Source organism: Choloepus didactylus, chromosome 10 (assembly GCF_015220235.1).
Source record: "Choloepus didactylus isolate mChoDid1 chromosome 10, mChoDid1.pri, whole genome shotgun sequence".
Taxonomy (NCBI): Eukaryota; Metazoa; Chordata; class Mammalia; order Pilosa; family Megalonychidae; genus Choloepus; species Choloepus didactylus.
Genome location: NC_051316.1, coordinates 63,296,298 through 63,312,487, shown reverse-complemented (window position 1 = coordinate 63,312,487; position 16,190 = coordinate 63,296,298). Strand labels below are relative to the sequence as shown.

The following is a 16,190-nucleotide window of genomic DNA, read 5'->3' as shown; positions in this document are numbered from 1 at the left end:
CAAAATAACAACCCAATGGATTAGCTAAGTCCACTCAATCCAACCAGTTGCTTGATATGAACCTCAAGTAGGCAGATGATTAACTGACTGTGGTTTGCCTTTAAGTGAAACAGTCAGCCTCTTTCTTATCCAAGAGGGACAAGATCTGCTCATGCAGAAGCAGCAATTTTAATCAAGGGACGATCTCTCTGACATTGATTCCAAGTATCTGAAGAGTGGTCAAGTCCCTGGGCATCTTAGTTAGCTGTTATCTCCCTCCTATTCTCCATGCAAATTTTAATCCTTCCTGTGATCTATAGATATTTGCTTTTGTGTTGATGGTTGGAAGTTGTTACAGTAGTCCCTGATAGCTGATACTTACATCAACTGCCATGATTGCTTAGCTGCTCGCTGGGAAATGGGTTTTTGGGTTAAGGATTAAGGACCATTAGCTTGGGAAAAATGTTTTTACTTACCTGTTCCATCTTGGTGTGCTCTAGCTTCATTTCGGTGGAAAGACATGAAGGCGCTGCACATTAACTATGTGCAGTCCAAGCATCTGAGCTTAGAACCCACTGCCGACCAGTTCATGGTGTACGTCACAGATGGGAAGCAACGCTCCTTGGAGAAACCATTTTACATTATAATCAACCCCACAAATGACGAAGCTCCTGGCTTTGTAGTACAGAATATTACTGTAAGAAAGAAATTAGAATTTTCTGCTTTTCTGTTGTCACTTTTTGATTTTTGTCTTCACGTAGTTCATTGCATGGTCTAAGTGCACTTAACCCATGAGGGTAGAGGAATGAGAAGGACAGTATCCAACATCCTGTAATGAGATCACTTGAAAAATAGTGTCCTACTACTAATTATGATGGTAATGATAATAATAATTGCTAGCATATATGGAGTACTTACCAGGTTGCAGGTAACATTTCAAGTCTTTTATATGCATTGATGCATAATCCTCACAATAGGTTTTTAGGGTGGTGGTGTTATTATTCCCATTTTATAACTGAAGAAATGAGGCACAAAGAAGTTAACTAAGTGGCCCAAGACCACAGAGTTTGTAAATAAGTGACAGGTCGGGATTTCCACCCAGGCCATTTGGCTCCACAGCAATGCTATAATTGCCAGAATTCTTAATTCACAAATTATAAGCATCCTTTTAAATATAATTATTTATGAGGATGTAGGACGTGGAAAGGATACAGTTTGGACCATTCTTCTTAGGCAATTTTAAAAATGTTTTCATATAATAACGTATTAGTTTTTTTATTTAAATATATATTTTAAATGGTCCATAATATCATTCCTGAGAATATACCTGTTACCAGTAAATGTACCAGTAAATGTATGTGATTAAACGTATTTGAATGTCAAGAAACATACCAAGTGAAAAATGCAATTCTCCCTCTCCAAAAGCTCCTACATCTAGTCATTCACTGATGACTGAGTTTCAGTAATCCTTCCACAAAAATAATTTGTGCACATGCTTGTGATGTGTATGGGTGTGTGTGATTTTCTATATGTTTTTACTTATATATGATGAATATTACAACTACTATTCTGGGCCTTACTTTTTAAAAACTAATTGTGTATGTGGGAAATCTTTCCACATCAGTATATAATTCTTTTTGAACAATGCCATTTTATGCATGGGATTATTTAATCCAGACATATGTATAGCAAATGTTGGTTTAATGTAAGGAGCACAGGTTTTGGAATCAGAAAGACTTAGATGCTGCCATTTACTAGTTATAGGGTCCCGGGCAAGTTATTTCTCTCACTGCTTCTGTTTCCTCATCTGCAAAATGTGTATCAATTCTTCCTTAAGGGGTCGAAGTAATGCTCAAGATGGTCACACAGATTAGTCCCTTAAAAAGTAGGTACCATTATTGTTATTGTTATTCTGTTTGTCATATTTCTTCTGACATTGACCAAAGCAAACACTATTTTGAAAGCAATATTTTGCTTCATTTTTCACTTAAAACCATTAAATTCTGAGTGCAAAAATCATTATTTGATTTTAATTTTCTACTGAATCCTAACAGTATTTGAGAACCATTGAAGAACTATCTCAGGATGAGATTAAAGAGTCAGCTTCTGCTTTTCTTCTTTTCTTGGCACATAATTTTCTCTGGAGAGTCCTTTAGCAATTATGAGAGAGAAAAAAAAAATCTGCAAATGATCCCTTCCATGCCTACCTCTATTGTCTTTTATCTGTTTAGACTTTGGGCTTCTTAAATAATTAGGCCACTGGGAAATTTTCCCTTGTTCTTCTCTGAAAATATTCATGCTTGTTACCTGTGCATTCCTTAGAGAAGGTGTTGAACGAAAACAAATATGGAGCTCCATGTGTTATTGGCAGACATGATTTTAAGTTTCAGGTGATTTTTAAAATAGCCATATTTATTTTGCTTTCTTGTGAAAACATATATTTATTTTGTAGATAGTTGGAATTCCATTAAGTTGTGGTGCAAAAAAAGTTTGAGAATTTAATTAGAGTCATTATGATTCATTCCCAACCTGTCTACTAGTAGGTTTCTGAATTTTGTGTATATTGATCCAAACTTTTAATGATTATAATCTCAGTGAACAATTAGATCTGCATAAAGAGTTCCAAATTTTCAATCAAATTAACATGGGAACTAATTTACCACGTTATAAAAGAGAAAGGTTTCCGGTGAGTCAGGAATCCCAACCCCTATGCAGAAGGATCATTAGAACCTATTTTTAGGTTGCTTTAGAGTCGTTGAAGAGAAAGACAAGTTACATCAATGATGATTTCACAAGTAAAGCATTATACATTAAACTGTGATGCCATCTTAGTTGTTACAAAGGAGGGCCAGATAAAAGAAAATCCTTATCATTTTGGCCCAAGTATCATATAGCAAATGATTCTTCTCCATGCAGGTTCAGTAAAAAAGTGGTTGCAGGAAGGCTGCATTCAAAATCAATTGGAGAGGCTGAAAAAAAGATCATTTTCATATACCTAAATCATATATATCCTTTAAGGCTTAAAGACCTCCTCGGCCATGTAGACATTTTTGTGTTTCTTGTTCCTGCACTAGACATTTTCTTCCTTGCATCATAGTTATTGATGGACAAGTCTTTACAATCTTATTTTACTTTATGATTCATGAAGATATTTTTATTCTCCACAGCATGTAGCACAGTGACTTGGCATTGCAGATTCCCAACAAACGTGATAAATTTATCGACTGTTGTTATTTATTTTTTACTATAGTTCAAAATAGGAAGCACAAATGTTTCTTTGTTCTCCATATCCCCACTATGGGAAAAAAAAAAAAAAAAGATCAAGACAGCTAAGTAGTATATCATCAAGTTCTAGATTACCAGATCCCACATGAAATGAAAAGAATGCTTAAAGAATCATGAAATCTGAAGTGGGGCATGGGGAGGGGAAAGGAAGGATAGTTTAGGAAAACTGGAGGTGTGGGGATTGGGAAGAGATGAAGGGCCCAAAATTAAAATAGGCATTACCGTGTAACCAGAAGCATCCTTCTCAGTTGTTGCTGATTACAATTGAAATACAGAAATTTTTATTGCAATGACAAAATAACAACACCAAATACTCCTAGTGTGCATAGCAGATATTTGTCCATTTCTAAAACAATTAGAGACATAAGAATTGTGGAAGCAATGAGGTTCAGGGAGCTAAAATCACAGATTGGGATCGGAAGGTGAAGGTCCTAGATACTGTTTGACATTTGAACTTCTCTGTGCCTTCCAGAAAGCAAGCGTCCTTTTGATTGCTTTTTCTCCCAGACTTTTGCACTGTGAGCACTATAAATTTTTAAGTCATTTATCCTTTGTCCTTCATGGAAATGAATAAAGGGCTTTGAAATCTTCAGAACATATGTGAGGGAAATTAATAGTTTTTTCTTTTCTTTTAAGTTCTTGCTAAGCCAGTAATTTCTTTCTAGGACTTACTACAAACAAATCTCATGGCAAATTTGAAATAGGATATCTTAAAATGATTTCTTTTGTGCAGTACTAAAAGAAAGACAAGTTTTAGTTTGCATGCGGCTGGCTTTTCCGACGTGTTTTTGTTTAGGTGTTTGAGGGCCAGATGAAGGAGCTGGACTCTTCTGTCATCGATGCTGCTGACCTGGATGTCCCCCAGGACCCGCTGGTGTTCACTATCACCCGAAATCCACAACACGGCCTCCTCCTCAATGGGGAGCTTAGCAAAGACCTTCCTTGGTATGAACAGCCAGGCAACACTGACCAGAAACACGAACCCATTTACAGCTTTTCCATGGAACGTCTCAAGACTGGTATATCATGTTCCACTTCTATTCATTGCTGTCGTCGTTGTTGTTGTTGACGATGATGATGATGATGATGATGATGGTTTAATAATTAAACCCAGAAAAGATACTAATGAATCACAGAAAGAGAGGGCAAAGAAATAGTATTCACTTACCCCTCAAGAAATAGTATTCACTTACCCTTCATGCAAGTCATGAAGCCCCAGCTAGAACTTGTGGGTAATTGCAAAGGAAATAGCATGTTTTCTTTCATTTTCAAAGTATCATTAAAAATGATATTTGTCATTTTTTGTACTTTGGCTCATGCTTTTAATGTCATCATTTAAGCATCCTTTTTTACACTATTGAGATCATGGAACTAAAATTTACAAGATTGGTCTGCCAAACTTTCCACATTTGAAACAAATATAGAACCATATATAATAGCTCTTTCTGAGGAGGTAGTTTCTCTTTAGGGAAATGACGCATGAGGATGGCAGCCTGAATATTTTTTAATTACTCTTTTTTTTTAAAAAACCAATCTCATTCCACTTTAACATATATAAAAACAATTTTTAATTTTTGAGAAAACTATGCAATCCTAGAATCTGCCTCCTTTCACACTCCTCTGTCTTTATAGATTTCCTATTATGGACATTTCCTGTAAATGGAATAATATAAATGGAATATATGGTCTTTTGTAACTGGTTAGCATAAAGTTTTCAAGGTTCATCCATGTTGTAAGATAAATCAGTACTTCGTTTTTATTGACAGATAATATTCCACCTTATGGACATACCACATTTTATTTATCCATTTAGCAAGAAGTTGATGGACATTTGATCACTATTACTCTTTTTGCTGTCATGAATAATGCTGCTATAAAAATATGTGTGGGCATATGTTTTCATTTCTCTTGGGTATATCCCTAGGAGTGGAATTTCTGGGTCATATGGTAACCCTATATTTAACATTTTGAGGAAATACTAGACTGTTTTCCAAAGTGGCTGCGCAATTTTACATTCTAACCAGCGATGTTTGAGGGTTCCAATTTCTCCACATCCTAATGGGTATGAAGCAGTGTCATTGTAGGTTTGATTTGTAATGTTGCACATCTTTTAATGGGCTTATTAGCCATTTGTGTATTTTGTATATTTTCTTACGTCTTCTTTGGAGAAATGTCTATTCCAATTCTTTGCCCATATTTAAATTGGTTTGTCAATTTATTAGACCTTTATCAGAGATATGATTTGTAAATATTTTCTCCCATTCTGTGGGTTGTCTCATCACTTGCAACACAAAAGTTTTTAATTTGAATGAAGTCCAATTTATTTATTTTTTTTGTCACTTGTGATTTTGGTGTCATATCTAAGAAACCATTGCCTAATACCAGGTCACAAGATTTACTCCTATCTTCCTAGATTGTTTTGTTTTAGCTCTTACAGTTAGTTCTGTGATCCATTTTGAGCTAATTTTTGTATATAGCTTGGGGCAGGAGTTCATATTAATTCTTTTGCCTATGAAGATCCAGTTTTCTCAGCAGCATTTGTTGAATTCTTTCCCCATTGAATTATCTTGGCACCCTTGTGGAAAATCAATTGACCATAAGTGTAAAGGTTATTTCTGGACTTGTAATTCTATTCCATTGATCTATATGTCTATTCTTATGTGAATATCATACTTTCATTGTGTAACTTAAAAGTGTAGCTTTGAGGTAAATTTTGAAATCATAAAATGTGAGTCCTCTGACTTCGTTCTTCTTTTTCAAGAAGAAAAAATTGTTTTGGTAATTCTAGGTCTCTTGCATTTCCATATTAATGTTAGGTAGGTTTTTTAAATAGTTATATTTTTTATATTTAAGTTTTGATCCATCTAAAATTTGTTTTGGTATTTAGTTTGAGGTAGGGATCTAATTGTAATTTTTCTCCAATAGTTAACTAATTTTCTCAGTTTTACTTAAACATCCTGACACTATTGTACTTACACAATTTATTAAATATAAAGACCTGTTTAAAATAAAACTGTATAATATACTAAATTATTCATAAAAGGAATCTCTTGCGGGCTAAGAAGGTACTTTTTTACTTCATAAAACTAATTTGATTTCACCCTGTTGTACTGATTAGTGAACTCTTACTAATGCCAATGCCTTTAAGTTAAAAAGGATTAGCTATGAAATGTGTTGGGATGGTTCAATCTTAAGAAAGATTTACTTTCTCTCCTTCTTCCAGGACTGAGGTTGATATATGTGCATGATGACTCTGAGAGCCTTGCTGATGACTTTACAATCCAATTGTCAGATGGGAAACATAAGATACTTAAAACCATTTCAGTAGAGGTCACCCCAGTTAATGATGAAAAACCAATGCTGAGCAAGTAAGTTAACTGACAAGAGTCCCTTGTCAGATTCTCCATAAAATTCTATGAGATCTACACACTAGGTGCAAAATAGTGCATGCCTCCCACAGAGAAGCAAGTCTTCAACAGCTCCCAATAGTTGTGAATTATCCTACCCATTCCGGCACCTAGAATCTTTAGTGTATATGTTAGTTAATGTAACCTTTCCTTAACCATTCTCAAATTTGCTCTTTTAGTGTATGATTTTCTTTTTAAAGTTATATTTAGTTGTGAGTCAGTAAGAATGGCTTAACATGCAGTATAGAATGAACAGTCTACTAAATAAATAAGCACACACACACACCAAAGTGAAGCTAATGTATAGATTCAACTAAAGTGTAATAATATTAACTGCAGATTGTCCTCACGACAGATTTGGTCAGACTTTCAACTAAGAGTTACTGAGGGAAATATATGAATGCCTCTTCTTTCATCATCTTTCACTATTTTTATTTATTTATTTACTTATTTACTTACTTATTTATTTATTTATTTATTTATTTAAAGGAATTGGGTCACATGATTGGTGGGTGGTTGGCAAATCTGAAATCTGTAGGGCAGACTGGCAGCCTGGCAACTCAGCAGGAGTTGACTTTGTAGTCTTAAAACAGAATTTCTTCTTCTCTGGGAAACTCAGTTTTTGCTGAAAGGTCTTCAACTGACGGGATAAGGCCCACCCACATTACCAAGGATAATCTCCTTTACTTACAGTCAGCTGATTGTAGATGTTAACTCCCCCTCTACAAAATACGTCCACAGCAACATCTAGACTAGTGTTTGACCAAACAGCTGGGCACCATAGCCTAGCCAAGTTGATACATAAAATTAACCATCACACTCTCTTAGGTGAGACCGGGGAAATTAGCCATATTGGTTGTGAAAGCTGCAACAGCCATAGAGGACTTGCAAAAACTGCAGCAGCGTGGAAGAAGCAGCAGCTGCTTGCTATCCCAGCTCACTGGTCAAGATACCAGGAGTTAATATGGAAAAAGATGAATGGCTGTGAAGAGAACACAAACTACCTAGAAAACCACCAGGGAAAGGGGTGGTAGTTTGAGGCTAGAGAGTACCTTAAATATCACCAAAGACCCCAAAGTCAAAATAGCATGTCGTAAAGGGTACTTACCTGAGGATAAATCATTTAATCTCATTAAGTAAGTTACTGTCTGTACAATTTGAACCATAACATCTGATCCACTTACTTCATGGAGCTGTTGTTATGAGTATCAAATGAATGATTGGAAGCAAAATCATTTTTATAGCATAAATTATAAATTTATAAAATTGTGAAGTTCTGTACACGGAAGCAATTAGAAGTATGTAATTACCCCATACTATATTCATTTGATGCTACCTCAATATGTTTCAGGATCTTCTTGTTCAAAGTGGATTAAGAGCATACTTCATGTGGCTGAATCATCATTTTCAGTACTTTGGATATTGAATACCATTCCTAAATATTTGGAGGTTATAGTCATTATAAGTGTCCCCTACAAAAGCAGTACTTTCTATTTTCATATCAACTCAGACATTTTTCTTTTTTACAGGAAGGCTGAAATTGTAATGAATATGGGTGAAACTTGTATTATTTCTAGTGCTGTTCTTTCAGCCTCAGATAAAGACTCACCCAGGGAAAAGATTCACTATTTATTTGAAAGGCTTCCCCAAAATGGGCAACTTCAGCTTAAGGTTAGTGGCCTTTCTACTATAGAAGAAAACCTTCAAATCTGATATAGCAGGTATAAATTTTCTCAATTCAAAAAATTCTATAACTAAACCTATTCTCTATCTAATATCCTGCAAAGAAGAACAAATTTAAATTTTCTTATTTGGGATCAATTCACCCTCTTCTAAATTTTCTCAGTCTACTCAGGGTAAATTCAACCAATGATAAGTTTCTTCATTGGAAAGCAAGTTGTCAAGTTTCTGCTGAGAATTCAGCATCCTTTTAGATATCTTAATTTCTACCAGGTCTTTGGCTTATGATCCATGTAACTTTCCTCTTTAGCATCCTATAATCTCAAACATAAAACTTCTTCAGCTCTCCACCTCTCAGCTAAGTTCTAAACCATTCTCAGGAACATGAAAATGCTGATTGTTCTTTCATGGCGTTCAGGCCTGGAGAAATTTGGAGGGGCTGCCTCTAGCTCCCTCTGCCCTGAATCCCTCAGCAACCATCTCTGTTCCCTTGACACTGTGGTAGAGGGATTTTTGAGGGCAGCAGCAGCACCTGGGTTCAGTGAGAATCAGGACATAAGCCTCTCTGTCCTTCAGGCTTTCAAAATTATCTGGATATTATCACCTTTTCCTTTCTCAGAGACCCTCAGCAGTGAGCAGCCTCCTTGTTTCCCTTCCAAGCCTCATCCTCCAATTCTTGTCTTGGTGAAGGGACAATCTTTGCTTTTCTCCAGGGGAACAACTTACTCAGCAAATAGTCTATACAATTGTTCTGTATTATATCTGAAATGAATTTAAAAGCCAAAAGGCTGGTACTTTACTTCTTCAGTCTTACTTCCCCTTTCTGTACCAGAGCCCTCAAGTTAAGGTTGGAGATGTGGAGGAAACTTCATGCTATCATCCCACCCCACTGACATCTGTCAGATTTTGACCACTGCCATATTGAAACCAGTGAATTACATGAGGTAGTAAGTTAAAATTCCTGGATTTGTGTGTGTTCTGGAAATTATTTCATTTAGCACAAAGCAAATAAGTATGGAAGCATTAAGCAATACAGGGGTAGAAACACCTGGGTTCCATTGCTGACTCTTCCAACAGTTTGCTTTGTAGTCTGATAACAACTCTTTGTTCCACTTCGGTTCTGGAATAGCAAAATTTCAGTCTAATTCAAACTGTGTGCTTCATGCCCAAGGATTAGCCCAACTCAAATTATAGATCAGTCACTTGAGACAGCATTTGAGTCAAAATGTTTATTTGAATGGTGGATTAAAACTAGCAGCAGTGACCATGAACCATCCCCAATGTGATTATTTGACTGAAAGCTTAATTTTTTTGTTTTTTTTTTTTTGAAAGCTTAACTTTTAATCTAATGCGGACACAGTCTTAGAAAAGCGGCAAGGATTCATTCTGTGTGAAACAGCTTGATAATCTTAGGTTGCAAGCACCATAGAGAATCAGAGTGAAGAGAAATCACTGATGAGAATTGAGATGCAGCTGTGTCCTTATTGCATTTCAAAGAGCAATGAAGCAGAAATGCAGTGAAAGCTCACACATTTGGGAACTGTAGTGGTGTGGGTATATGAAAATCCAGATAGCTCCAGCTTCCCACTATTGCTCCACTTAGTTTTCTCCCAACTTCGTAAGGCTTCCCCAAATCTCTCCAACAGCAGGGAGCAGAACCCTCGGTCTCTGGACACTCTCAAGGATCCCTCTTTCCTCACTGACTTCCCTTAACTTTCCCCACCTTGAGTCTGATTCTTATTTTCTACCTTCTTCTGCGTCTTCAAATGATTCCATCAAGCCACACTCACATTTGGGGGTACAAGTGGGATCGTGGATGGAGATGAGAAGGACCAAAAGGATCTTCTATATTTCCCTTTTCTGGAGAGATTACAAAGGAAAAAAATTAAATAGAGTTTTAGGATGCCAATTAAAAACCTGGAAGTGACCCTGTTTTAAAAATAATACTTGTAATAGATTTTATGACGGAAACAAACAATGAGCTTAATTATTACAATATATTTAGCTTTCACCCAGTGAGCACTGGGCAGAACATACTTGTCTACACATATCAGATGGGCTTAAGGATGGGAAACCCTATCAAAGAAATAACATAAAGGGAAGTGGTAACACAATGATGGGAAGAGGGGGACAAAACTTCTTTACCAGGAACTGGGAATCTGTGGAATAATGTATCAAGGGAAATAAAATGTAAATGACAAATTTCTGATTTAGTCTCTTAAACCAGACAGGAGGAAAAGTATAAGAGAATATCATTTAGTAAATTTAAGAGTCTGATAAAAATCAAATATAGTATTTGCAATTTATATATTTTTTGCTGACCTACGTTATAAATGTAGGGAGTGATGGGGATCCCAAACATTTTCTTAAAGTTGCGGTGAGGCTGGAAATTGATCCAATCTCTTTTGTTTTACCTACTTCAGATAAGCCAGTTTGGGAGAAAAAAAAAAAGAGGTTTGCTTAGTTGTACAATGAAATGAGCTGAAAAAAGAAAAACCCCAAACAAGACACATTTAATTTTTTAAGAACCTATTCCAGCAGCTAGATTACCAGCCTGTTCTCATTAATTGGAAAATTTATTCAGCTATGATTGCTTATAATAAATACCTTGGAAGTAGCACTATTGTTGAATTGCCACATGACTTCGTAAAAAACCCTTCTGGTTGAAGCTAGTTTTTCTCCAAGGTCTTAAATTGTTATATCGGAAAGGGAAAGAAAAATAATGTAAAATGGCATAAAGTAGTCTCTGGAGTTTTCCTAAAAAATAATTTGTCTTGGAGTTTGTTAGGGTAAATGGAAAATGTCCATTAAAACTTGGAAAAAAATTATGGACAGCTGACTAATTCTGGCACCTTTCAGATAGGGAGGGACTGGGTCTCTCTCCACCCTGGCATGAAGTGCACTCAGGAGGAAGTGGATCTGAACTTGCTGAGATACACACACACTGGGGCAATGGATTCACAGAACCAAGACAGCTTCACCTTCTACCTCTGGGATGGAGACAACAGGTCACCGGCATTTGACTGTCACATCACCATCCAGGACATGGGGAAAGGTAAATGCATGTTCTACCAAGGTTTAATGGTGCCAACTTATATAAGTGGAAGTGAGATGGTGTAATCACTCAACAAATATTTTCTCTTTCTTTCCTTCCTTCTTTTATACCCGAAATTCCATCATTTATGATTCAATCCTTTGGCTCTGCCTGTTTTGCCTGGAATCTATGATGTTCATGGGAGAAGAAGGGCAATTCAGTGCCCCTGCCCACTGTACGGCTGCACAGCTTCCTTTAACTGTCAGGTGTTTGGTTTTTGCTTTTGTTTTTGCTTTAAGTAAAATTTTTCAAAATCGATGTGATAACTAGTTTTATCTTTGGGAAGTGAATCATTACTTGAAAATGTGGTTTAAAGGAAAGGAAAATATTTCCAAGATTATTATAGAAAGAACAATAATAAAGGGCATAGAAATGAATGCTTTTGAAGTAATCAGAAGGAACTTGGTCATTGGAAAGGTTTGGTGGCTTTTGCTCTTTGAAAGCACTGAGTCATATTCTTCAGGGACAATGGACAAACTTCTCTTGAATTAATTGAGCATACCCATTTGCAGAATAGAACTCAGCAGCATTTACATGGTAGAATTAGGGAAGTTAAAAAAATACATTATATGAAAGCTCAGCAAGGAGAGTGTCAACTCCTGATGCCCAACTGTCACTAATCCATAATGTTGCTTAGAGCACAGATGAGACAATTAGAATCACATTTATATGAATATATATATTTTGAGGATCTATATAGGCCCTTACTACATTCTTGTTGAATGATGATTGACTGAAAGCTTCCTTTTTTGCATTGGTTGCCAGGAAGTTCAGAGCTAAATCGAATGCTTAAGGGCAATAAACATTTTCCTTCATGAGCATGGTAGAATTACAAGAATCCTTAATTTTTTAAAAATTAAAGTCAACTTGATTGATTTTGAGATTTTTATTTTTGGCTGTATAATAATATATTTTATTTGTTTTCTGGTTGGAGAACATGTGTTCCTTGAAGATGTCTAATAAGTGACTTTCAGATAAGCTAGGTGTTACTGTCCACATTTACTTCTCTCTGCAAAATAAGACTATGTCCATCAAAAGTGCATGTCCAGGAAAATGTAATACAACTGATGTATTAAGGTAGACAACTAATGTACTGGAGTAGACTATCCTCTCAATCTCCTAGCACAGAGCGGCGTGCTGGAGTGGAGCTAAGCTCTGTTCTGTGTAGTTTTCTGAGGACCTGGGCTCTTTTTGCTTAGAGGTTTCCCCCTCTCTGAAGGCCTTGGAGTCACCCAGGGAGTGAGATATGGAGGAAAAGGAGAGGATTTCATGGGCTAGGCTTGAAGGTAGGTAGTGTAACTCTCTTCCAGATTATAGTCACACACTACATTGGAGACAGGGCAATTGAAACTCTAGGTGTGCACCCAGGAAGGAAAGGAAATGAGCCAGTCTCTGCCACAACTGACATGTGAGTATTTTCTAAAAGGATCTGTGAAAACCTACGCTAATTAGATGCATTAATCTATTAACATTTTCCAAAGTTCAGAATCTCTTCTCTTTGTTTCTCTTACATAGTGATATCTTATGTAGGTACAGTGTTGCATCCTTTCAGTTATTTATTTTTTTGCTTAACCTCAGTTTTCTCAGGTTGCCCCATAATTTTGTGGTCATAACTATTTATCTCTACATAAAACTGCACAGAATAGTTAGACTTAATCATTACCCTAATATTGAGCATTTGGGTGATTTCCATTTTAGGGACTATTATAAATAACATTAGGTCTTCCAATTATGCTGTGCCTTCTGATATGCAGTGTGGCAAAACATGGAGATTTTTGAGAGCAGTTTAGAAGGATATCATCTGCTGTTGACCCTAACCCATACTCTGCCCTTACAGTGCCGAAAAGTTGGAATGAAGCAAGAGCCTGTTGTTCTTACTCCCTTTATTCCCATTTTCTGTTCCCGGTGGAACCTCTTCTGATGCTTTTTTTTGTTTGTTTCCCCAGCCTTGTTCATTCTTCTTACTTCCTTAATGTTTTCATCTTGTTTCCATCTGCAGCATCTCAGGCTCGGGCTTTGATTTCAAATTAGGATGGCCTTTGATTCTTTGTAGTACTTAAGTTAGATAGCATGTTGAGTAAGAAGCATGGTGTGCCCAAAAGACCAATATGATCATTTAAAGCAGAGTTTTTCAATTTTGGCATTATTGACATTTCAGAATGGATAATTCTTGGTTATGATGTGTTTCTTGTGCATTATAGTATATTTTGTAGCATCCCTGGCCTCTACCCACTGGAAGGCAGTAGCCAACCCCAGTTATGACAACCAAAAATGTCTTGGCTTTGTCAAATGTCCCCTCCTTGAGAACTAGTGGCAGAAAATGTTACCTCCTTGATGTTTTATTTGCATTTTTGTTTCCTCTTTAGACTGAATATCTTTTCAAAATTTTATTAATTATTTTTTAAATGTAGAAGTGACTCAGCATTTACTTCACACATTTTCCTTTTTGGATATTCATTATTTTAATGTCAATTTGTAAGAGAAGAAGCAAAATAATATAGTGTTTACAATCCTCTGCTTTCATTTCAGAGGGCTTGAGTACAAATTCTAGCTCCACTTTTTATTAATTGTGTATCAATGAACAAGTTAGAGGTTTTTGGTCTTTCTTTTTAGCACATTTTTGTAATTGTGCTATTAACTAAAGTCCACGGGTTAACTTACGGTTCATGTTTGTATAGTGTAGTTCCATGGTTTTGTTTTGTCTTTTCTGTTTTTATTTTGTTACCATATATACAATCTAACATTTCCCCTTTTAATCACATTCATATATATTTTTCTGTACTGTTAATTGCATTCACAAAGTTGTGCTACCATCACCAACCGTTACCTAAACATTTCCATCATTACAAATAGGAACACTGTACATTGTAAGCCTTAATTTCCCATTCTCTATCCCCAGCCCATCCCCTGGTAAACTATATTTTAGATACTGACTCTATGGGTTTGCTTATTCTAATTGTTTCAAATCAGTGAGATAATGCTATATTTGTCCTTTTGTGTCTGGTTTATTTTATTCAACACGATGCCTTCAAGGTTCATCCAGGTGGTCACACTATCAGAACTTCATTCCTTTTTATTGCTGAATAATATTACATTTGTATGTATATACTGCATTTTATTTATCCATTCATTGGTTGATGGACACTTGGGTTGCTCTCATCTTTTGGCAATTGTAAATAAAACCACTGTGAACATCAGTGTGCAAACACCTGTTCAAGTCCCTGCTTTCATTTCTTTTGGATATATACCTAGTAGTGGGACTGCTGGGTCATATGGTATTTCTATACTCTGCTTTCTGAGGAACTGCCAACTGTTAGTTAGCATTTCTACACCTTAGTTTCCCCATTTTTAACTTGGGGAATATGATAATATCCTACATCACATGATTGCTGTGAAGATGTAAGAACCTCTAGCCCTATGCCTGGCACAAAGTAGAAGCTCTGTGTTTTTGTTATGATCAATATTAAGGGACTTTAGGTGAGCAAAATTGGATTATAATACTTAATTTGTGAAACACTGCATTATTGGTCCATATGTGACCCACTTCTACTTCACCCATTCATATACTCATTCATACATTCTTTTTAAAATAATATAATGAACACGTTTGAAACTGTCACACGATTCAAGGACTGGAATAGTAACAATAATGGACATCTACTTATGTGCTCTTCCTATTCTATAACCACTCTTCTGAATTTTGTGTTTATTACTTTCTTACTTTTGTTGATAGTTTCTGGGACTTGCTTATGCCACTAATACTGTTAATAAGCTGTGTCTGTATTGTTGCATGTAGCTATAATTCATTCATTTTGCTACTGCATAAAACGCAGTTGTGTAAATAGGCCACATTGTTTTGCATTCACCTTTGGAAAAGGCTTTAAGGTTGTTTCCAATTTTTCAATTACAAACAGTGCTGCTATGATCATTCTGGGATTATGTCTGCTGTGTGCAAGTTCCTGGGTTTCTCTCCAGTACACAGCTGGGTTGGAATTGCTGGTCAGAGCATATATGAATATTCACCTCTTTACAAAACAGTGCCAAATTGTTAACCAATATGTGCTCCCAGCAGGATCACATACAGCATTCTCTTTACTGATCCACATCTTCTTTAACACCTGTTTACTGTCAGGCGTCTACAGTTTTACCAATCAAAGGGGTATGAAATGGCAACTTATGGTGGTTTTGATTTGCATGCCCATGATTATTAATGAGATCAAGCATCTTTTATCTTTATCGACCACATTGTGTTTCCTCTTCTATGAAATACTGTTTGTGTCTTTTGACCATGATTCTTCTATTAATGGTAACTATATAAAACACTGCTAAATCAGTTTAATAAAAACTCTTTCTATTCCTAAATTTCATTTGCTAGGTTAGGCTCTTTGTTTAGTAAAATGATGTGTGCTTAATCCATCATTAAACCTTGTAAGGTTTCATTTCCTCACATGGGTGATCACAGTTTTACTGTGGACTTTTTAACATAGTAAAGTACAATGGCTTTTGCACTGATGTTGTGCGAACTAGAATACATGCAAACTGAAATTTATTTTACTTGCTAAATGTCAGATAAATGGTTACTTTTTGTGATTAATGGTGTTAGAATAAAAAAAAAATGCTATCCAGAAAGTGTGAAACAGTATATAAATAGGGACTCTCAACTGTCTTGCAAATGTGTTTATTTTAAATTACTGAAGCACATAAGTTTTCCATTTTTAAGTTCTAACAGGAGGGGAAACATAACA

The 16,190-nt window shown here is 35.9% G+C and overlaps 1 protein-coding gene across 1 annotated transcript; it reads left to right on the top strand.

Annotated features, from left to right (window-relative positions):
• The first annotated feature begins 449 nt into the window (after positions 1 to 449).
• On the top strand, positions 450 to 11,366 carry LOC119505532 (FRAS1-related extracellular matrix protein 1-like). The gene is made up of 5 exons (XM_037798357.1): positions 450 to 676; positions 4,061 to 4,283; positions 6,488 to 6,632; positions 8,201 to 8,342; positions 11,215 to 11,366. Exons 1-5 carry the CDS (start codon positions 500 to 502, stop codon positions 11,245 to 11,247), a joined length of 720 nt encoding a protein of 239 aa, XP_037654285.1. The 5' UTR covers positions 450 to 499; the 3' UTR covers positions 11,248 to 11,366.
• Positions 11,367 to 16,190: the final 4,824 nt, after the last annotated feature.

What these genes read in the sequence shown, in the direction of transcription:
- LOC119505532 (XM_037798357.1), top strand. Translation starts at nt 500, where the DNA reads ATGAAGGCGCTGCACATTAACTATGTGCAGTCCAAGCATCTGAGCTTA. An exon ending in CATGGAACGTCTCAAGACTG is followed by an intron (nt 4,284 to 6,487) that starts GTATATCATGTT and finishes TCCTTCTTCCAG; the next exon opens with GACTGAGGTTGATATATGTG. An exon ending in ATGGGCAACTTCAGCTTAAG is followed by an intron (nt 8,343 to 11,214) that starts GTTAGTGGCCTT and finishes CCTTTCAGATAG; the next exon opens with GGAGGGACTGGGTCTCTCTC.